The 24,579-nt window shown below is 40.5% G+C and overlaps 1 protein-coding gene across 1 annotated transcript; it reads left to right on the top strand.

Moving 5' to 3' along the window:
- The first annotated feature begins 2,171 nt into the window (after positions 1-2,171).
- On the top strand, positions 2,172-24,530 carry LOC145467294 (uncharacterized). Its single transcript, XM_081450836.1, has 8 exons — positions 2,172-2,755; positions 4,050-4,505; positions 5,864-6,178; positions 12,215-12,289; positions 13,303-13,409; positions 13,505-13,760; positions 16,434-16,892; positions 23,814-24,530. Exons 1-8 carry the CDS (start codon positions 2,362-2,364, stop codon positions 24,122-24,124), a joined length of 2,373 nt encoding a protein of 790 aa, XP_081306962.1. The 5' UTR covers positions 2,172-2,361; the 3' UTR covers positions 24,125-24,530.
- Positions 24,531-24,579: the final 49 nt, after the last annotated feature.

Genomic DNA, 24,579 nt, shown 5'->3' with positions numbered 1-24,579 from the left:
ACATTGCCACCTTTGTTGTTAACAATAAAACAATTCAAAATTAATACCCAACAATATCGATTGATACCACTGGGAAGCGTTTCAATGAGAAGTATTGAAGGTAAACAGCGCTACTTGGCCGATGTTATCATGTGTCGATGAACGAGTCTCCTCAAAGACTGATTAAATTAATTTGCGCTTTCATTAGGTGCCACGGAGTCTGCAGAAACATCTGAGCACTTTGAATTCCTGGTTTCTTTTGTCACAAATTTACAATTTGCAGAATATTAAAGCCACTAACTCGGGAACTTTTTGGTCTCTCTTACAGACGCAGTTAAGGCAAGAAATATATAAGCCGCTAATGAGAAACTTCACATTTCCCTTCTTTATTTAAACCCTGACAAACATACTATTGTAGTTTGAAAACAGCAAATGACAATTTGTTGAACCGACCTGTGGGTAATTGTAAAAGTTTAACTTTTAGTTTAACTTTTGCACTAAAAAGGGACAAGTGGCGCTACCTAGTACCTGGCATTACATGACATAAAAAACCGCGTAGAAACATAGTATATAACACTTACGATGCTAGAACGCATGCCTCTTACATGTTGGGTTCTACCATAAGGAAAACTACTCAACAGTTGTGTGTTATCCCGTATGCAATGTATCCTCCACCTAATGTATAGATGACACGAACGCTTACTAATCTGCGCATGCGTCTAGAGCAAATTGGTTTTGTTCTTAAGAGAATAGTACCACAAGGAGAGCAAGGGGAAACTTGAAACCATAGTTAGTAACTATGTTGAAACAAGTATATAGCTTTGCGATGTTTACTTCTAACTGACGTAGATATAATAACACGTTTTACGTAGGGTACACGTGTACCTTTCCCAGCTCACCCCCACCATTTCCTTGTCACTAGACCAATTAATTAATTGAACTTGATTAATTGAAATTAATAAATTAAACTAACATTTAAGTTTACACCTTATCGCATTAGCGTCTTAGTAAATTAGTGCCTTAGGGGTAGGCAGCCCCCTAAAGCATCCCAATAGTGCATTCTGCACTAAAAAGTGGCCGTAAGGTGGAGTTCCACTGCACTTCAATTCCTATGATCTCTACAAAATTGCACTCATTGTGAAAATGCTGGTGTATGCTTGTTTTCACCTTTGCTTTTTCCATACCCTGCATGCTGTTTGAGACGACACAAATTAAAGCCGGTTTTTTACTAGCGACGGAGTCAGAGTCGAAGTGGTAGTTGGAGTCGTAAGAGCGCAAACAACCTAGTAAAATATCGAAAATCGGTGTCATAATAGGGAACATAAGCGCGACGGAAGGTGATCATACCATCCCATTTTCTTTAGATTCCGCTAACGACACCGTAGTAGGTATGATCCAGTGAAAACTAGATTGTCGTATTCGGAAGCAGAGGCAGAAGAACCAACCAATCGCAATGCTAAAAATAAGCATAAGCGGAATCGGTATTCTGCTTCAGACTTCAGACTCTGGTTTGATTTTCACCTAGATCGTATCGCTCTGGCATTGAATATATATAGCAAATATGGTGTTATGAAAACGAGAGCTGTGCCGTTAGTAGAAAAAAAAATTGGGAGTAGTATAATGATCAATTGAATCTTTTAAGCAGTTATCAACTGTGAAACAGCTTCAGAATTTATATTCTGCGGATGGAAATTATAACGCAGAACTGTGATGAGATGAGATGCGACTTTATTGAACACTCCCGGGGGGGAGGGGGGGCGGCTTTTCGTTGACCAATACAAATTATGTTAAAAACCTATGATAAATTATGTCAGGAGTCCTCCTGATTATGTATAGATAAAAACGATACGCAAAAGCCTGAGAAAATAACTAAATGTCTAATAATATCTGCTTACGTTTACGTTCAAAAACGTTATAATTTTTACTTAGTTTAAGATCTTTATCTAAGCTGTTCCATAAACTGACAACTCTGTACTGGAATGACCGCTGACCGGCGGCAGTTGTTCTGATTAAAGGGATAATGCGACCGACACGCAACCGGAAGCTTGGCCCCTAGTAACTAGCTTGGATCTAACGTAATCGGAGGGCGCAACCCGTCATACATTTAAACGCAAAAACAGCCTCTCTTAGATATAATTGCTGTCTAAGGAAACATTTGGCGTCTTGGTCTGAAACTGAAGGGTATACAAAAGCATTATATTAGTAGCGGTCAGTGTCAAAACAGAGTACGATTGGATTATGTCCGTTAGTTTTTTTTGGTTTATTTGCTCGTTTGTTTTGCATTCAGTGAACTATCTAAGGAGCCAGAGTTTTTATAACCACGCACGATAGTCTAGTCCCACCCAGCATCATCATTCTGCCAATGCGATAGCCCCGTTAGAAATGGCCGATGGGGAATGGAGAAACCCTGATCGCGTGACAGGTGTAGTCAACCACAACATAATTTCCGGGAATCCAAGATTCCAAGAATCGAGTAAACAAAGGGGCATTCTTTCACTGTATTTATTCTTCACAGAAAGAGAAAAGATGTCTTCATCGCGTAAGTCGGAGGACGAAGACACTTCACCAAGCGACGAAGCGCTTGAGGAAGTGAACAATCACATCAAAGAAGCATTCGAGATATTGAAACGCGAGACGAAGAAGGTTCGCATGGAAAAGGAAGCTCTTGACGAGGCAGCCAAGAAACTCGAGCACGTTCATTTCTCGACAATGTTAAAGCTTAATGTTGGCGGACACCTTTTTTCGACCAGTCTGGCAACCCTGAATAAAGATCCAGGTATGTTTTGAAATTTATACGTTTACTCCGTCGCATGCTAGTAATACGGACACTAGGAGAAAGTATTTTCGAAGTCAGTAGTTTTACAGAGCAGAAGTCAATATAAAACGACACTATGTCTTGGGGTTGCCACAAGTCTATTAATGTGCAATTGACGGTTTGCATCCAATCCTGAAAGATCTGATTTTAAGTCTTTGTTAAGGCCGGACTGGTTTTCGCTGCCGACGGAGTCGTAATCGTAGATAGTAATTTGAGAGCTTAAAAAATTAACCAAACCACCAAGGTAACGGCGACGAGATCGTCACCAAATAAAAGGTTCAATAGAACAATTGCTTTACACGTGCATTATAAATCTTTGTACATTTCGTTATCGTCCTCTACACAACAACAACTTGAAATGACTAAGTTCTGTGTACTTTCGAGAACCCGAACGACGGCGGCTAATTTTTCGTATTTGCATTTGGAATATTGAACTCTGGCGTTACCTATTTAGCTTGAGCAAGTTCTGAGATCAGTGGGCGCACTGAACAGATCTAGACAATATATGGCGACATTCGAAGGTAAAATATAAATCCATTTCTACCTAAGCGTTGTCCTCGGGTCGCAGCTCTCTATCAAGAGCGCTTGCGCCCTATGAAAATCGAAAATCAAAGTCGTACGGAGTGGAGTGATAACTGAGCTCGATCGCGTGACGGGAATCGGAGTCAAAAGAATCATAAAGTTTCTATTTTCTTCCGATTCCGCATACGACTCGTTGGTTATGATCTGGTGAAAGCTGGATTGTAGGTTTGTCGACGTCGGAAGCAGAAGCGGAGAAACAAATCCATCCCAATGCTAGGAATTTCTGCTTGTGACTCCGACTATATTATTGTTTTCGTCTGGAAAGCGAAAGAACAGAACGAAACACGAAAACAAGGCTTTGTCACTCATCACAAAGGACTCAGAGATTTCGTAATTGGATCAAAAGTTTTTAGAGTTTAAAGGAGCCCAGTCACATTATTTTTGCCACGTACAAATTTACCTTTAGTTACATTGAAGGAAACCCGAAAATACTAGTTTACTAAGGTAGAAAACATCAAAGAGATAATAATAAACCACAAAGGAACAATGATAGTTTGGGATGGAGAAGTTTAACAAGGATTGCAAATGAGAAACTTGAAAAATTTAGTTCATTCACGATGCGCACTCCGTTCAGCTTTCTTTTTTTTTTTTTGGCCTTTTGGTCCAATTCAATCATAACTTGGACTTATTGCTATCAGTCTTAACATCTGTTTCTGTTATCATTTTATTCCAGGTTCGATGTTACACGCCATGTTTTCAGGGAGATTTGACACAAAGCCAAGCGAGGATGGATCTTACTTCATTGATCGTGATGGAACTCACTTCCGGTATATCCTGAATTATCTTCGCACTGGGCAGCTTGTTGTGCCTGAAGACAAGGTTGTTCGAAGAGAGCTGTTAACCGAGGCCGAGTTTTATCAAGTTGAAGGTATAATCAATGAGCTGAAAGCAAGGCCGTTCAAGGATTCAGTAATCTTGTCATCAGATCAGCAACAGACCTTGATCAAATGGCTGAAGGAGACACTCACGAGTGCCAGCTATGACTATGCCTTGATATACCGCGCCTCCCGCAACGGCTGGGCTGCTGCCAACTTTCACTCCTGTTGTGACAACAAGGGACCAACAGTAACAGTGCTCAAGTATGGAAATTACATATTTGGAGGCTATACTGAGCATCCATGGGAAAGTGGTGAGACTTTCGTTAATGAGGCCCTATTATGCGGGGTCTGAGTATCCCATATTCCATTAAGTTTTGGCCTAGACATCCCATATCCTATGAATTTCAATTTGAAAAAGGTAACACTTTGCCTTCTTGCTTGATATCCCGGGATATCTGTTCTAAATATCCCATATACCATTTGAGAATTGGTTTATGCTTAGCGTGCGTATATCGTGTTATGGATGCACGAAGGAAGTGTGGAGAGCACGAAAGAAACGTAAGAGTAGCACGAGGCGACAGCCGAGTGCGACTCTAGCATTTTGAGTGCTCTCCAAACTTTCCAAGTGCATCCCTAACTCGATATACGCACAGCTAAAAGCGTATACCAATTCTTTTATGACATGGCGACAACAACTTGGGCGCTAAGACATGTCTTATTTGTGATTGACTACAAAGTTCTCACAATGTACGGTGAAGGAAACCAATGTCATTAGGATCCTAACACGACACAATCAGTTGAGCAACGGTTGAGCGAAAAACTCTTAACCTGGTTTCTAAAATTGTCCATGAAAAATTAGCTTTTTCGAATTTATCATATTGAACATGTAGGCAGACAAAGTCAAAAATACTCCATGAAAACTTGATGTAGATAAACAAAGTCAAAATACTCACGTTTAAGTAAACACCTTAGCTTGGCAAAAGTCAAAGGCTCGATGTAAAGTTCAGGATAATGTTCACATTGCCGAAACTTAAACAAAAGGAACTTGCACTAAACTCGACGGAAATTTTGCAGCTAAATTGAAACTGCACGTGTCATCTTATATACGCACGGCCGTGCGTACACAGAGATTTTGTTCATGAATTAGATAGGACTAGCGCGCTTGCTATGTTATAATATTATTTCCCCAAATATCCTGTATCCTGTTAATTTTTTACCTAAATATCCTGTATCCCGAAATCATTTAATCAAGAACCCGTTTAGTAGCTACCTTACAGAGGTTACAGAGGTTGCAAATTAAGTGATAATGGCTTTTCTGCAGCTGTGACGAACCAAGGTCAAATTCCTGTTGTCGTCCTAAAATCACATCTTGCAAAGGATGTATTGCTCTTAATCACTACCATTATTTGTTGAATTAGACTTAGTGACCATTTTGGATAGTAGCTTACATTGTACCTGTGCCTGAGTTGTTCAAAACATGAATAATACCGTTAGGTAATTCCAGTATTCCAGTTCATAAGTGTTGACATCAGTATCATGGCTGCTACAGCAATGCCTGATTCTTTTGGTGTGAGCCCACGTATACACAAACAAAAAGTGCTGACCACAATAAAAGGAATATGGGAATGAGACTAGTTCAGTATTGATGAAATATTTCTGTTTTGTTTAGGTTCTGGGGTTTTCAGAAGAGCACCAGGCTCATTCCTGTTCAGTCTTGTTAACCCAAGCGGTCTGCCACCAACAAAGATGCCTTTGATAGCTGAAAAAGAAGGAAATGCTATCTATTGCAGCAGTAGCTATGGACCAACATTTGGAGGAGGGGCTAACCATGATCTTTACATTGCCAATGCACCAAATTCATACAACTGCTCCGCATACCTGAACAACTCGTACCAGTGTCCAACCGGTCAGAATGTTGCCACATTTTTGACAGGGTATCAGAACTTTACTATCAATGAAATGGAAGTTTTTGCATTTGAGAAATAACTGCAGATTATATTGAGCAACTGAACTGAAATATGGTGGTCTCAACAACGACTACAGCTTAGTTGATTTTCTTTTCCATGTAAGGGCCCGTTTACAAGGAGGAAGGGTTACCCTAGCAAGCAGGTTAACCCTACCTGGAGGGCTAAAGATAGCCCGGGTTTACAAGCAAAATTTCACAGGTAGTGTAAAACTACAACCCGGGACAACTTAATGCGCGGTTACACTCAGAAGGGTCTGGAAACAAGTAGAAAGTTAGCCCGGGTAGGCGAGTTAACCCTACCTGGAGTGTTAACAAGGGAAAATTTAACCCGCCTGCTAGGGTAACCCTAACACGCAGATAGTAACCCGCCTACCCCGGCAACCCTAGCTGCCTTGTAAACACGACGAAGAAAGAAAGAGGAAATGTGTGAGTGCTTTGGTAACCCGCTTGGTAGGGTAACCCTCTCTTCTTGTAAACAGGCCCTAAGACTTAACAGTTGATCAGCCGGTAAGTGTTGAAAAAGTTGTCAGCACATAGACCGGACAGGTTATATAGATTTAGTATAGTCAGTAAAATTGTGTAAAATCTGTTAAGTTGTATTTTCCTTTCATCGACATGTCAAAAGTAAGGTGTCTTTCTTGCGTTAGCAAAAATAAGAGAATAAACAGAAAAAAACTACGAAACTGCACAGAAGACTTTTCTCTCACTAAATAATGATTCATCGTATGGATAGTGCTCTCTACCTTAGGCCCCGTTCACACCACGTCGAAGGAATTTGAAAACGGAAGCTTCACTCGGAAAACGCATCAAATATTTTCCGTCCACACTACACCGGAAGAATTTAAGAATCACCGGTCAGTTTGGATTTGTGTCTCAGGAAAACTCGGTCAGGGAAATCACATGATAATCATGACGCCATCGTTTTCGAAAAGCTCCGTTTTCGTGACGGATTAGTGTGGACGGTAGGTCTAACCGTACAAATAAAGCTGCGTTTTCAAATTTCTCCGGCGTGGTGTAGACGAGGCCTTTTTGTTACTTATTTTCGCGGGAAACTTAATTGGGCAAACAAAGAACGAGCATATTTCGCGAGAGCTAAATTTTGCCATTTTATCCAAGATAAAACGTTAAAAGGAAGTAAGTTTCGCTAAAATTCTTGATATAATTATCTTCAGTCTCAAAATTGACACAATTAATTTGTCCTTAGCAATAGTTTCCATTACCACTGAAAAAATAATATACCAAAAGAAACTGAAAACATTTTGACATGTTCCTTTGTAAAAAGCACTGCTATGCAGAGAACATGACGGTGGCGGATCTAGGGGTGGGGCCCGGGGGGCCGGACCCCCCCTTATTTTGGGTGAAAAAAGACGAAATCACGGAAGGAAGAAAAGCCGACAGGGCAAGCAGAACAAAACCGGCCCTCCACCTCCCCCTCCCCCTCCCCCCCCCCCTTAGCTCGAGGTCTGGATCTGCACGAAACCGTCTTTTTTGCACTCACAGATGAAGGACATTGCCAATTTCTTCAACTCAATCCTAGGAAGGAAGAACTGAATCACCCTAAATTTTTCGCGTCCTTTGGCAACGTAGCGCTTTCCCTTATGGCTAGTCACGTAGTTGTAGATTAAGGCTTACCATCCATGTTAAATTTCGCGTTTAGACGTTTCTTCGCGATTAAAAAAAGACAGATCGCGAGATTAAGGACCCGCGACTGGGTTATCACGAAAATTGAAAAATTAAAAATTAACTTAAAAATTAAATCTCAGGAAAATAACTAACAAAAAGCACATAAGTAGCAAAAAGTCTAGCACATTTTTTTTTTTCAATGAGATATCTGATAGATATGGTTTTTGGATTATCGTTCTTCTTTAGTGGATCCGGCAGAATGTGTATTTCTTTTGACCTTCCCGTAAGAAAGTACACACGAAGTAAAGTGGTTCTTTGCATTTGTAACAGCTGCTAAACTGGTGGTTTTTCCATTCTATCCACCAGACAATCAAACTACCAGAGTACAGCAAAAAGAGATCTTGAAGTTCACCTTATGATCTGATAGAACACCATGGACAAACAACGGAGGAGGATATTGGGGCTTACTTGAATCTGCACTAAATTTGGTCCCAATTTAGGCCTCGTTTGGAGCATCAATTATGAATTAAGAAGTTGTCTCTAGTTGCTATGTGATTTGCATCATTTATAGAGCAGTTTTTAAAACCAAACTAATCGCCCCAGCCAATCAGAAATTACCAGACAATCCAATGAACCTATCACAATTCAACTAAAATACGTACATGTTGTTGAGAAAGTGTGTACGAGCGAGTCACGATTGGTTTTGGTTTAACTTCTGATTAGACGAAAATTTGGCGCGAGTTTTTTAAGCCAATCGTGGAGCGTAGTAATGTAAGAACAATTTAATTTCGGCACTCTAATACGATCTGAGGGGAACCGACATTTTAAAACTGCCTAAGGTCAATACGACAACCTACGGACTGAAATCGTGGCGTTACCTAGCACCAAAGCTGTGGAACCTGCTACCGGAGTCATACAGAACTATCAGAAATTTTAAGGCCTTTAAAAACAATATAAAGAAAATTAATCTTTTGGGTATTTTTTTGCTTGTTGTTATAATATTGATTGTAAATAAGATTACCGTTTTTACTTCTTAGCAAAACGTGTAATTATTTTTAGATTGTATTTTATGACATTACTTAAACTTTTCAAAATTTTAAAATTCTTTATTCATATGTTATAATATTTACTTTTAGTTTTCATTTATGTGAAATACCCGTGAACTTGCTGGTGTGACATTCCAGTATGCAATGTCACACCTGAATAGCTAAGAGTATTACAAAATAAACTTGTATTGTATTGTATTGGATTGGATTGGATTGGATTGCACTGGATTGGATTGGATCGGATCGGATCGGATCGGATTGGATTGCATTGGATTGGATTGGATTGAATTGGATTGCATTGGAATGGATTGGATTGGATTAGGTTGGATCGGATCGGATCGGATCGGATTGGATTGTATTGTATTGGATTGGATTGGATCACATCGGATCGGATTGGATTGGATTGTATTGTATTGGATTGGATTGGATTGTAGTCGATTGCATTGGATTGGATTGTATTGGATTGTATTGGATTGTATTGGATTGTATTGGATTGGATTGGCACTCAAGTGAAAACCACTCTATGGTACACCACGTGACCCTACACGGATTGATGGAGGCGATATGAACAGGCCCAGGTACGAGGCAGGCTTGACCAAAAACCGAAAACCGAAAACCGAATGCTAAAAAAATGAAAAACACATCGAAAACTGCAACAGACACGAGATCCGAAAATCCGGATATTTTTAAGTGCAAAAACCGAAAAACCGATCTAAAAGCTGACCAAAACTCGTAAAGCCGAAAACCCCGAATGGTCCCACATCAAAGAAACTTTCGAAATATTGAAGCGCGAGACGAAGAAGTTTAGCATGGAAAAGGAAGCTCTTGATCGGCAGCCACCAAACTCGAGCAAGTTAATTTCTCGATGATATTACAGCTTAATGGTGGCGGACAACTTTTTTCAACCACTTTGGCAACCCTGAACAATGACGCAGGTATGTTTCGATATGTTTGAAATTGATACCTTTATCATCAATGTCATGCCGTTCGTATCCGTTCGATGGAGGAAACATTTTCGAAGTCAGTAGTTTCACAAAGCAGAAATCGATATAAGACGAGAATACAGTGTGGTCTAAATTCCCGTCTCTGTTATCGTATTTATCCCAGGTTCGATGTTACACGTCATGTTTTCGGGAAGATCTGACACAAAACCAAGCGAGGATGGATCTTAATTCATTGATCGTGATGGAACTCACTTTCGGTATATCCTGAATTAGTATATACCACACAAGTGAATAGTACTTTTCGCACACGCTGATTGGCTAGCTCGGAGGTGATTAGCCAAGTACTATTCACCTCCGAGCAGCCGAAGAAAAACAAAATGGCTTCCCGTTTCAAATAAAGTTACTCTTAACCAAATAAAGTTACTCTTTGGTCCGCTAGTTATTCAGCTTGTGTGGTATATACTAAAACAATTATTCACTTCAGTGTCGGTGAAAGTGGTGGATATTTACCTCCACTTCGGTGCATAATTGTTGATTATAATCCATCAAATATTTTCACTCACGCGTGATTGGTCTAAACGCGTCACGTGGCCGAATATTTCCCAGCTAAAACTGGGGAATATCCGAGATTATTAAATTCTCAGCCTCGGATAATGCAATTCTAGCTTTCTGATTGGTTCACTGGATCTCGGTTACCAGCCATTATACCTTCGTTTGACCTTATATGGAAATGAAAGCGGCAAATGTCGCTCGGCATGAGCTTTTTCGCGTGAAGCGAAGTTTCGTCGACAAAAAAAATGGATGAAAAAAAGCACATTTGGTGAGCTATCTACACAGGAAATACAGGGAATTATGGACAATGCCGTCCCAGTAACAACAGAAAAGCCACAAAGCTCGAGATAAGAATATTTAACGGCACGTATACGTTAAGTTTCCCTTAAAGTTGCAAAATTAAAGTATGACCGGCGAGATTTGACGCATTCATGAAGATTATGTAACAAAAACAAAATTTTACCTGAACAGAATGGCTTGCTGGTCCTGGTAGCATCAAATTTTCGAAACCGATATAAGAAAAGTCAAAAGAAGAACTGAATGTTCAGTTGAAGTGTTTTTACTCGTCTGCGAGGAAGAAAGATGACTCGTAAATTGCAAAAGTTCATTGATTAAATCCATTAAAGCCGCCAGTTGATTATCTCTGACCGGGCAAATAAGTTATTAGAGCATATGCATTTGTAAAAGGCCGCAGGTAAACAGGCATAATTGTCGGCGTAGTCCATAAGAAACCAGTTTCCAATGAGCAGATGAGGAAACTGTTCCAGTAAGCAAGCTCGGATCAGCCGAGAGCAAGAATCCCGCACAGCTACAGAGGACGACCTAGTTTCATCTCAGTCTCTTTTTTGGCCGACGACGACGAGAGAATCAACGACAGCTAGCGCCAACTATTCTGTCCTTGCGAAAAACACCTCAAGGAGTTGAGTGTTTTGAGCTGAACCGAAGTAAGCCCGGTTCTTTACCAGAGAATAATTTTGGCACAACGTCTGTGTCACATGGCGATCAAAGTTTTCCGCAGCATTATTACAATGGCAATGTGCAAGTGCACAATTATTTGGCTCTTCTCCATGACTCGAACTTGAACTCTTTTCAAACTTTCTGACCAAGGTTATATCTCCTTCATTTGATAGACGTTTCTCGAATTCTACTTGATTGCAATTTCATTCAGCAAATTCGCTTGCTTCGCTCTCAAATTTTTCATTCAACTAATTTTACAAACGGCGCGCATGTCATGTGATTTCCCACTTGTTGTTGTTTTTGTCACATCGACTTCCGGTCGTTTTGTAAAATTAAAATCCAATAAAGTTAAGCTATATTTCCAAGAATACAAACGTACCGAATTTAATAAAACAATTATTCCATTCGCGCTTGTTGGATATGGGATTGGTTATAGCCAACTCGGCCCTACGGGCCTCGTTGGCTATTTACCATCTCATATCCAACGCGCGCTCATGGAATAATTGTTAAATATTCCCTAATTTCGAAACTGGGCGTGTTGCCAAAAACATTTGAAGGATAATAACTTCTGAAAACTGTCCGCTTCTCGGAACAGATAATGTCCACAGACAAATATCCGAACATATTTTCTCGCCAAATGGAGGCTATTGTTTATTTATCTTCGCACTGGGAAGGATATTGCACCAAAAGACAAGGTTGTTGGAAGAGAGCTGTCAGCCGAGGCCGAATTTTATCAAATCGAAGGAATAATTAATGAGCTAAAAGCAAGGCCCTTCGAGGATTCAGTGATCCTGTCGTCAGATCAGCAGCAGACATTGATCAAATGGTTGAAGGAGACACTCATTAGTGCCAGCCTCAGCTATGCCTTGTTATACCGCGCCTCTCGCGACGGCTGTACTGCGTCCAACTTTCATTCCTGTTGTGACTTCAAGGGACTTACAGCCGAACAGTGGTGAAGTGTGACGATAATATATTTGGAGGTTACACCGAGGAATCCTGGGAGAGCGGTAAGATCAAATTGAAAATGATACAGCTACATCGCAGATGGTGTAACCTGAGCAACAAAGCTCTCTGTAACTAGCTTTTAGAAATGTTGAGCATTGTTTCCTATTGTCATCCAGAAATCGCATCTTAGAATGTGATGTGTATTTGGCTTTAGTATTTATTCCCGCCTCAGATGGACTCCGATGTTTACAAGGATTTTTCCCTCGACTAAACTTAACTTGAAAAAAGGTAGACAAGACTCGGTATTTGAATGTTCAGAAAAAAGTAACAGGACTCAGGGTCCGAGAAAAAAATCTGTTTTTTTCTTTTCCCAAAAACATAACCTAACTTTTATCACGTGTACATCATTTGAATTCGTTCCAGTCCTACGCATTAAAATCAGAATGAGATGGTTCAAACTGATGGATTCTCCTGTCACTATTATTATTTACTACATAGATTTAGGCAAACTAATAGGAACTAAAAACCGACATCAAAGTGAAATAAATATTGTAAACGAATGGTGTATGAAATGTTGTCTTTTTGCGGTTTTAATTATCATCGAACTTAAAAAAGAAAGAGAGAAAGAAGTAATTATAATTTACAACAAGATTACAAAAGGTACAAATAAGCAATAAGAAAAAAAAACTACAGATATCCGAAAACAGTGTAATGTACACATACATAAGCGACTAGATTACTGTTATTAACAAACTACTATGTTAATTTAGAAAACTTCTGTATCAGTTGGGAGACTTCAATGTAGTCATCTTCACATTGTAACACATTAAGGAGTAGTTCCTTTATTTTATTTCGAAATTTTAGATTTGCTTGGTAATTTCACTGAAAGACCTAGAGGGATGGAATTCCAGACTGACACGCCAATTCTTGTAACGAATTTTTTTTCATCTTCTGACTCCTTGAAAATTTTACAGAGATGCACTCATTCGTGGATGATATGGTATTACAGATATGTATTGTACCGGTTTTAAGAAATTGATTCAGGAGGTTTGTTGGGGCTTTTCTGCTCTCATAGAGCAGAAAGAGAAGGGAATCTTTGACTTGCAGGGTGACCCAGCAATAGCCTCGACCGGAGGGGACTGGACAATTTCTGATCGCGTGACAGGTGTAGTCAACTACAACGTAATTTCCAGGAATTCCAAGAATCCAAGAATCGAGTTAACAAAGAGGCATTCTTTCGTTGCATTTATTATTCACCCCCAGAAAAAAGATGAAAGATGTCTTCATCGCGTAAGCGGAAGAAATTTAAAGAAGACACTTCACCAAGTGATGAAGCGCTTGGAGAAGTGAACAATCACATCAAAGAAGCTTTCGAGATATTGAAACGCGAGACGAAGAAGGTTCGCATGGAAAAGGAAGCTCTTGACGAGGCAGCCAAGAAACTCGAGCACGTTCATTTCTCTTCAATGTTAAAGCTTAATGTTGGCGGCCACCTTTTTTCAACCAGTTTGTCCACCCTGAATAAAGATCCAGGTATGCTTTGAAATTTACACCTTTGTTGTCAATGTCATTCCGTTCGCATTCGTTCGAGGATTTAGCAATATAGGGGCCCTAAGACGAAGTATTTTCAAAGTTAGTAGTTAAACAAAGCATAAATCAATATAACGCGACACCTTGGGGTTGCCACAAGTCTATTAATGTGCAATTGATGGTTTGCATCCAATTCCGAAAGATCTGATTTTAAGTCTTTGTTAAGGCTGGACATGGTTTTCGCTATGGACGGAGTCGTAGTGGGAAATAGTCAATTAGAGAGCTTAGCAAACCACGAAGGCAACGGCAACGAGAACGCCACCGAATAAAAGGTTTTAAGGGAGGGTCTCGCGGATCGGCGCATGTCTCTAAATCAAAATACTTTTAGTCGCTTCTTACCAATGTTATACTCAGGTGTAATTCAGTAATCACATGCAATAGTTAGTCGTGGTAGAATGACGGATGACCAATATTCTCAAAAGATTTCAGTGGATTTTACCGACGCTGTCGATCGTTGAATTTGGTTTTGACCCGCGCGTTTTATTCTACGGTTGATGATTTTACGACTATTTGCATGCGAAATTAGGTAACTTGCTAAACAATGAAAAACTGGGCCTGTGCCAAAAAGCGTGGCGAATAAATAATACAGCCATCTTTTAATGAGTAGGACAATGGCTGTGTACGTTACAAAACATAGCTGGTTTTCACATGACGTCACTAAAATTCGAACTACAAAACTATTGATCTTCCTGAGATTTTACTTTAATGATGTATAAGAGCAGCTGAAAACTAATATTCCTACAGATTTTCGCTCCGATTGAGTTCGTGGTTTTGTGATACACTACGCTTGAATTTCTAAGCTTTTGCGTGACGCGGCATTTACATGACGGCCTAGAGAGCTGTCATGATGGTTAAAAAAGTGACTTATTTCGGGGAACTTGGCTATCTGAACAGTTCATGTCTTGAAAAAAGTATTATTCTAATGTTTTAGAGTTCCTCGAGGGATAAATTCACGTTTGTTTAGCAAAACTCAGTGACAGATGTTTCTGTTGGTTTCCGGCCGCCATGTTGGTGCCCATACGGATGGACACCAGCATAGCGTCTCCATACAAATCTCTATAAATTTGGGTAAAAAATTTCTCCGTGTATCTCGCATAAGAAAAATTGCTGTGACCAGAATTTTGGCGAGAGTCTTTGCATATTTACCTTCTTTCATTTCCCAGATTCTAGACTTTATCTATTGACCGGTTTTGATTTTTATTTTGATCTATTTTGAATTGCGTGACACTGAAAACCAGCAATAGAAACTTCATTTATCTGTTATAAATCTTTGTACATTTCTTTGCTGTTCTCTGCATCACAACAACGTGAAATGACCAAGTTCTGCGTATTTGCGAGAACGCGAACGACGGCCGCTAACTTTTTCACATTTGCATTTGGAATTGAACTATGGAGTTACATATCAAGCTTGGGCAAGTTCTGAGACAAATAGGCGCACTGAACAGATGTAGACAATATATGGCGACATTCGAAGGTAAAATATAAATCCATTTTTGTCCAGGCGTTGTCCTCGGGGTCGCCGTTGTCATTGCTTAAGCTCTCTAACAAGAACGCTAGTCGAAAATCAGAGTCGTACTGAGTGGAATCATAAGCTCGACCGCGCGTGACGGAATCGGAGTCAGAAGAATCGGAAGGCTTCCATTTTCTTCCGATTCCGCTTACGACTTCGTGGCTCCAGTGAAAATTAGATTGTCGGATCCGGAAGCGGAAACACCAGTCCAATATGCTAGAAATTTCGGCTTTACGATTCCGACAGTGTAGGTCATCTCGTGGCTAGGATTCCTAAGGCCGTTCGCGCGAAAATTTTCCAGTTGATAAATTTTTTTAAAATTTTTACTGCCGTCAGATAATGAGTTTGTTGTTACAGAAATGCAAAAAAAAAATTGGGGGTCATCAACTTCGTTTGAGAGATAAAGCGTGTGGAAAACTACCCTGATTTTGAAAAATTGGCGGTCTACAGGGGTTTATATTTGAACATATCGAAGGTGGGTCAGCGGAGGCAAACGATCTTAGTCATATTTTGTAGAAATGGGTTTGTTGCGTAAATAATTCCAAATGTTACCAACGTTTTCACAAAACTTAACACCTTCAAGAGGCATTTGAAACCGTCGCATAGATAAACGTAGAGCTAAAAATAACGGAATTCGATGGTGCATTTTGCAAAAAACTTTTAGTCGATAAAATTTCTTCATTTTTTCGCTAAACGTAGAAAATTGGAAGAGAAAGTGATCCATCAAAAGAAAAATAGGGGTCACCGAACGTCCAAGATCGTTAAATCCAAAAAAAGCTATAGCGATGGCCATCTGCCCTATTATTGCGCATTTTATTACTTACCGCACGCGCTCATTTTTTAAATAGGTTTTATTGATTTTCAAACTGGGATAACAACTTACAAATTAAAATTGTCATAACTTTACAGACTACTCGGAAAAACAAAAAATAAATAAATAAATAATTATAAGTGAGCGCGCGCTCAAGCATGACGTGGCATGTGAATTTGGGTGCGCAGTAAGGATGCGCAGAAACAATTAGCACGAACGTCCTTAATACAACCAGTATTTGGCTTGATTGCTGTCTGGTGTTAATACCTGTTTCTGTAATTATATTTTATTCCAGGTTCAATGTTACACGCCATGTTTTCGGGACGATTTGACACAAAAGCAAGCGAGGATGGATCTTACTTCATTGATCGTGACGGAACTCACTTCCGGTATATTCTGAACTATCTTCGCACTGGGCAGCTTTTAGTCCCTGAAGACAACATTGTTCGAAGAGAGCTGTTAACCGAGGCTGAGTTTTATCAAGTTGAAGGTATAATCAATGAGCTGAAAGCAAGGCCCTTCAAGGATTCAGTGATCCTGTCATCAGATCAGCAACAGACCTTGATCAAATGGCTAAAGGAGACACTCACGAGTGCCAGCTGTGACTATGCCTTGATATTCCGCGCCTCCCGCAACGGCTGGACTGCTGCCAACTTTCACTCCTGTTGTGACAACAAGGGACCTACAGTAACAGTGGTCAAGTGTGGAAATTACATATTTGGAGGCTATACTGACCAATCATGGGAAAGTCATGGTAGGACCATTGTTCAAGGATCAGCTATATCATGGGTGGTGCAATTTGAGTGATAATAGCTATTCTGTACCTGCGAGAAATGTGGATTAATGTTTTAAATCAGTCCTGTTGATATCCAGAAATCACATTGGTTTGAGATGGTTCAAAAGATTGATTGTGTTTATTTATATCAGTTTTACCATACATTATATAGTAATTAACATTGTATCTGTGCCAGATTCTTTGAAGGGTGCAGCTGGATAATGATATCTGTCAGAACAAACTGCAATCTAGTGGATAAGTTTTGACAAAACATACCATTCATCCTTTTTCTGATGCAGCCATCCATACGTTGTTGATACTAAAGGAATCTGGGGATGAGATTGGTTATTGATCAAATATTTCTGTTTTGTCCAGGTTCTGGGATTTACAGAAGAGCACCAGACTCGTTCCTGTTCAGCCTTGTCAACCCAAGTGGTCTGCCACCAACAAAGATGCCTTTGATAGCTGGAAGAGAAGGAAATGCTATCTGGTGCAGTAGTGCCTATGGGCCAACATTTGGAGGTGGTCCTGATTTTCGTGTTCCCAGTGCACCAAATTCCAGCAACTGCTATGTAAGCCTGAATAACACATACCAGTGTCCAACCGGTCAGAATAATGCCACATTTTTTACAGGGAGTCAGAATTTTACCATCAGTGAAATGGAGGTTTTTGTTTTTGAGAAATAAGAAGCAATACCTTGTAACTTGACTGAAATATGACGTTGCAAACGATAACTCAGTTTGCTTTTCTTTCAAGTTTGGTCGATACGAGGGGATTAGTCCCTGCGACTACTTCCTGCAACAAGTCGCGGGACAAGTCTCATCGTGTGAACTGGCCATTTCTCAGTGCCACAAAATGTAGTCGCAGGGACCAAACTTTGGTCCCCGCGACTAGTCCCACCAATTCAAACTGGTTTGAATTTTTGGGACAAGTCCCTGCGACTTGTTTCTCAAAACGCTTCGTGTGAACTGTTCGTAGGACAAGTCCCTGCGACTAGTTCCTTCGTGTAAACTCTTCAGGGGACTAGTTGCAGGGACTAGTCCAGTCGTGTGTGCCGACCTTTACTGTGAGACTTAATAGTAGTTCAGTTAGTGATTGATAATGCTTTCAGTATGTAGAAAGGACAGGTTATATAGAACGATCCATTCAATAAAATCAGTAAAAGTGTGTCAAGTCAGTTAAGTTGTATTTTTTCTTTCATCTAGATGTTAAAACTCAGGTATTTTTGTTGCTTTGACAAAGACAAGAGAATAAACGGAAAAAACTACAAAATTGCACAGGAGACATTTTTCCCACTGGATAGTGATGTATCGTATAAAGCTACTCTTTGATCAACCAGACACACAATGCCTAAAATACGAGAGATTAATAATGACTGGTCAATAGTTTACAGAATAAATGCCACGACTGTAGCTCATTACGTCTATTTATTCCTTGCGGCTCCGGTGTTTAAGCTTTGTCAATTAGGTGCGCTTCGGGTGCTTTTGTTATATGGACCTTTACGGAGTCGCGGTTACTGCGACGGTAATGAGTTCCAAAGGGATAAGACGTATGTCGTTGATAAGGTGCCCAGGTATGTTGAAGCGTTTTGAGACAGTATAGGGCTAATAGGGTTAATTAGTATCATCCCGCTAGTGGACTAATGCAAATTCTGCATTTTAATTGGCTACCCCACTAGAGAACTATTAGTAATAGTCCTCGAGTAGCGAAATTGGCGCAATCGAGCGTGACGTTTTCTTTCGTTTTATTCCTAAATAAATATTTCTTCAACTTGCATTTGCTAACTTTATTATTGCCTCTTCTTTCCGACTAGTTAGGTGATACTAAAAACAATTAGACCCTTCGCCGTCAAGGGCCACGGGTCAATAGTCCATTCGGCTTCCCCTCATGGGCTATTCACACGTAGCCCTTGCGGGCTACGGGTCTAATTATTAATTAGTCAGTGATGATTTTCCACTGAGCATCGATATTCGCCAAATTGTCCATGAAGATGTCGTAATTCACGTTTCGCGCATTTTTACATCAGTTAAGTAGATAAGGTTTTTGGATTAACATGTTGACTTTGCCTTAATATATCGTGCTTCTTTAGTGGATAAGGATGTGTATTTCTGTTGGCCTTCCTGTAAGAAAGGACACGTGAGGCATCGCGGTTCTTTGCATGTGTAAATGCTAGCGTGTGGCTTTCAATTATATCCACCCGACAATCAAGCAAGCTAGCTAGCGGACTCCAACAACCAGAGATCACCAGACCTTTCCCTTCTTGGATGTTAAAGTTCATCTTATTAATAACGTTATCCACGTACTGATCTGATTGAAACCCACGGACAAACATCAATAGCTTTTAAAGACGAGGCTATGGAAGCTTACTGGAAATCTGGACTAAACTTGAACGCAATGTAGTCCTCGTTTTGAGCATCAAGAAGTGGTCTATCATCATCTTCTATCTAATTTGCGCCATTTATAGAGCGGTTTTCAAAACCAAAGTTATGACTCTAGCCAGTCACAGTTTACACAGCCTTTTCTCTTTTTTCGGTTTTACTTCTGACTGGGTGAAAAAAGCGCCATTTTTTTTTAGCCAATCGTTTTTCGTGTTAATGCAAAACCTATTACACCTGAGTGAAAACCGCTCTTTGGACACCACGTGAACATACACGGATTGATGGAGATTTTATGAACAGGCCTAGGCACGAGGCAAGCACATAACGAAAACCGAAAAACCACCCTTCACCAAAAACCGAAAACCGAAAGCTGAAAAGGGAGAAAAAAGAAAAAAGAAAAAAAAAAAACCAAGACCGCAAAAGATGTGAAAACCGGAAAACCGGAAAACCGGAAAACCGGATACTTTAAATCCAAAAAACGAAATACTGATCTAAAAACTGACCAAAACCGCAAAGCGGAAAACCGAACGATCCCACATGACAGAAACTTTCGAAATATTTTGAGGCGCCAGACGAAGAAGGTTAGCATGGAAAAGGAAGCTCTTGATGAGGCAGCCAAACAGCTTGAGCACGTTCATTTCTCGACAGTGTTAAAGCTTAATGTTGGAGGACAACTTTTTTCAACCACTTTGGCAACACTGAACAATGATGCAGGTATATTTCGATATGTTTGAAATTGATACCTTTATTATCATTGTCATGTCGTTCGTATTCATTCGACGGAGGAAACATTTTCGAAGTCAGTAGTTTCACAAAGCAGAAATCGACGTAAAACGAGAATACAGGTAGGTAAAGTCTGCATACGAGCCAAGTGGCCCATCAGGCCGGAGCTTATCCCGGTTTCTGTAGCATGAAGCGACTAGGAGTATTTCTACTCCCCCCTGGATGGGATGCTAGTCCATCGCAGGGTTACCCCCAGCATTAAGTTCGCCGGTACCCATTTATACACCTGGGTGGAGAGAGGCACTGAGAGTAAAGTTTCTTGCCCAAGAACACAACACAATGTCCCCGGCCAGGGCTCGAACCCGGACCGCCTGATCCGGAGACGAGCGCACTAACCATGAGGCCACCGCGCCTCCCGAGAATACAGTGTGGTCTAATAAATTCCCGTTTCTGTTATCATATTTATCCCAGGTTCGATGTTACACGCCATGTTTTCGGGAAGATTTGACACAAAACCAAACGAGGATGGATCTTACTTCATTGATCGTGATGGAACTCACTTCCGGTACATCCTGAATTATCTTCGCACTGGGCAAGTTGTTGTACCAGAAGACAAGGTTGTTCGTAGGGAGCTGTTAGCAGAGGCCGAATTTTATCAAATCGAAGGAATAATTGATGAGCTGAAAGCGAGGCCCTTCAAGGATTCAGTGATCCTGTCCTCAGATCAAAGGCAGACTTTGATCAAGTGGCTGAAGGAGACACTCACAAGTGGCAGCCTCAACTATGCCTTGTTATACCGCGCCTCTCGCGACGGTTGGACTGCGTCCAACTTTCATGCCTGTTGTGACTTCAAGGGACCTACAGTGACTGTGGTCAAGTGTGAAGATAACATATTTGGAGGCCACACCGAAGAATCATGGGAGAGCGGTAAGATCATATTAAAAATGATACACCTACATCGCAGATGGTGTAACCTGAGCGATAAAATCTTCTCTGCAGCTAGCTTTTAGAATGTGGATCATTGTTTCCTATTGTCATTAAGAAATCGCATCCTAGAATGTGATGTGAATTTGGCTTTAGTATTTATTCCCGCCTCAGATGAACTCCGATGTTTTCAAGATGTTTTTCAAGATGTTTTTCCGATGTTTTTCTTCTCTGCAGCTAGCTGCCTTTAGGAATATTGATCATTATTTCCTATTGTCATCCAGAAATCGCATCTTAGAATGTGATGTGTAGGGTACACAAGACTCACTTTTTGAGCATTCCGAAAAGACTTACAGTCCGAGAGAAAAAATTCTGTCTTGTTTTTGTTTTCTCAAAACACGACATGACTTTTATCACGCGCACTCCATTTGAGTTCGTTCCAGTCCTACGCATTAGGGAGTTAAAGAAAACCACGACGGCAACGGCGACCGGAACGCCGCTTACCAAAAGGTTTAATGAGTAGAACAATGGCTGTGCACATGCGTTATAATTCTTGGTACATTTCTTTGCCGTCCTCTACGTACAAAACAACAACGTGAAATGACCAAATTCTGCGTTGTCTGGAGAACGTGAACCACGACGGCTAATTTTTTTTTTTTTTATTTCAAATGTTTCGCCCTGTCCGAGATCCAATTTCGTGATGGTTTTGAAACTAAGAAACAAAGGAAAATGACTTTAGAGCATCGCGAGATTCGTAGGTAAAATATAAAATCATTTTTTAATCGACGTTGTCCTCGGCGTCGCGTCCTGGTTTCTTAAACTCCCTATTAACATCATAATGATTTATAATAAAGTTTCCATACAACGCGCGCTCTGATTGGCTGAAAGAGCGTGCTTTATCAGAGAACAGAGCACGGGTTGATGACGGTAAGTTGGCTTTCAAATTTTTGCTCCGGAATTTTGACAAATTTGACCCAAATTAAACATCCCCTGTGATTCAGACAAACGCAATGGAAACGAGCTATTTGTCTGTAGTAAATATGGCTCACAGAGACCATTCGGTTAGCAACAGTAGTGTTAAAACTGTACTAAAATAAGAAGTTTTGCTAGATTCCCGCCGACAAAACACGTAGCGAAATAAACAAATTCTCAACCTAAACAGTGCTTCGATAAAAGACATTATATTTGTTACGAAGGCAGAAATTATACTTAAGAAGTAAAACAACGACAGAAAACAACAACTAAACTGTCTCTGTTTACGATGAGAAGCTTTATTTTTGTAAAAATGCTCAATTGCTCAAACAACACTTACATGTAGTGTAGTAATGCTCGTTCTCCGGTCATCGCAGCGAAGTGAACCGACGAGTGGTCAGTGCAAAGCTTGCTCTAATATTCTCTTCTGTGCTTGGAGTAGAACCAGTGGGAGCCGTTTAGTCTTTCTAACTCTTACGCTAGTTCGGGCAATCTTGCTGCATGCGGCTACAAGCCGTAAATAACTGTAGCTCCGTTCAAATTCGACTCGGCATTTTGCATTTTCATCCGCAGGCTTTGAGCTCCGCGTTTCGTAATTTCCACTGGAAAAGTGCACGTTTTCATGCGCCACAATATGGCCGTATTCCTCCGGACTATAAACCTTCACCTGCCTTTAGATCCGTATTTAAAATTTAACTGAAAAGCGAACTTCGAAGGCATCGTTCTTCTCTCGAAAGCCGCTCAAACTACTCGAAACTGAAAGCTTAGCTGGAGGCCAGTTTGTGATTGACAGCTGTCGCTTCGTTAGCCAATCAAATTATTTGAACAATTCTAACAAGGATTCTGATTGGCTTATTTTAGCGTGCTTTATCAGAGAACAGTTCACAGCTGACGCCACTTTTGCTCGTTTGGAAAATAAAGTTTGGTTTGAAAAAATTCAGCCAAATTTCGTGAGGAAATTATCGGATTCTTTATCATAAAACAAATAAAGAAGCCTCGACTGTGCTCTGTTCTGTTGTAAAGTAGGGAAAAACACTCGACTACGTCTCGTGTTTTCCCCTACACTTCTTTCGTGCTCTACCGCTTCCTAAGTGCTTTACAACAGAACAGAGCACAGTCGAGGCTTCTTTATTTGTTAAATCGTTCACACTGATGGATTCTCCTGTCACTACTATTGTTTACTACATAGATTTAGGCTTAGTCGCCATTCTGAATGTCACTTACATTGTATCTGTACCCAGTTGTTCGGAAGGCGTATAATGCTTTTTACTGAATATATTCCTATCAAGTTGACAATTGTTAACAGAAACGTCACTATTCATCTTTTTTGGTTGGAGTCTACTCGGTTTCTCATTTCTCAATATTATCCAATACTATACTAAATTACTGTGGCTACTATTACGATACCGTACACTGCCACTTATAAGCCCAGAGCTTGAACAACTTCGTAAGGGCTTTTAGATGGGCTTATATCCGAGGGGGCTTATAACCGGAATCAGAAGCATATCACCTAGACTAGGTGATATGCTTCTGCCGGAGTAAAAAACCGTGTCGAAACGAGCAATAGCTACAAATGTTGATCGAAATAGCTTTTTTATTTACTGGTAATTAAGCTTTAAAACATCATAAAACGAATTCAAAATAAGGAAAGCTAGAGGGGGGCTTACATCTGGGTGGGGGGCGGGGCTTATAACCGAATGTATTTTTTGTTTTACAGGTAAATGAGCCAATCACCGAGGGGGGCTCTTATAAGCGGGGGGAGGGGGGGGGGGGCTTACAAGCGGCCGTTTACGGTATCTGATTCTCTTGGTTTGACACCTCGTAGAAACAAACTGTGATGACTAAAATGAAAGGAATCTGGAGTTAAGATTCGGTATTGATCAAATATTTCTGTTTTGTGTAGGTTCTGGGGTTTACCGGAAAGCACCAGGCTCATTCCTGTTCAGTCTTGTCAACCCAAGCGGTCTGCCACCAACAAAGTTGCCTTTGAAAGCTGGAATGGAAGGAAATGCTATTTATTGTCACAGTAACTATGGGCCATCATTTGGAAGTGACGATGGTCTTCGTATTGTCAGTTCACCTAATTCATACAACTGCTCCATAGGTCTGAACAACTCGTACCGGTGTCCAACCGGTCAGAATCCTAACACGTTTTTGACAGGCAGTCGGAACTCCAAAATCACTGAAATGGAAGTTTTTGTGTTTGAGAAATAAAACGTAACAAAAGGTTAAGTCTTCATACGAGCAAAGTGGCCCATCAGGCCGGAGCTCAGCCTGGTTTCTATAGCAAATGAAGCGACTAGAAACATTTCACTCCCCCCTGGATGGGATGCTAGTCCATCGCAGGGTTACCCTCAGCATTAAATTTGCCAGTACCCAATTATACACCTGGGTGGAGAGAGGTACTGTGAGAATAAAGTTTCTTGCCCAAGAACACAACACAATGTCCCCGACCAGGGCCCGAACCCAGACCGCTCGATTCGGAGCCGAGCGCACTAACCATGAGGCCACCGCGCCTCCCACTTTGAGAGATAATAATCAACATTTGTAACTGAAGTATGACTGATGGCGTTTTTTTTTCAAACGATGACAACTCAGTTACTTTTCTTTTAGATGTAAGACTTGGATGAGTTAATGTTTGACAGATTCGCTCAAGCTCTGCTGGTTGC

The sequence above is a fragment of the Orbicella franksi genome, chromosome 14 (genome assembly GCF_964199315.1).
Source record: "Orbicella franksi chromosome 14, jaOrbFran1.1, whole genome shotgun sequence".
Lineage (NCBI taxonomy): Eukaryota > Metazoa > Cnidaria > Anthozoa > Scleractinia > Merulinidae > Orbicella > Orbicella franksi.
This window is presented reverse-complemented; position numbering and strand designations above follow the sequence as displayed.

Coding starts and splice junctions, on each gene's coding strand:
- LOC145467294 (XM_081450836.1), top strand. CDS start 2,362: ATGGCCGATGGGGAATGGAGAAACCCTGATCGCGTGACAGGTGTAGTC. Junction 6,179..12,214: donor AGTTTTTGCATTTGAGAAAT/AACTGCAGATTA, acceptor TGTGACTTCAAG/GGACTTACAGCCGAACAGTG. Junction 16,893..23,813: donor CCAATCATGGGAAAGTCATG/GTAGGACCATTG, acceptor TGTTTTGTGTAG/GTTCTGGGGTTTACCGGAAA.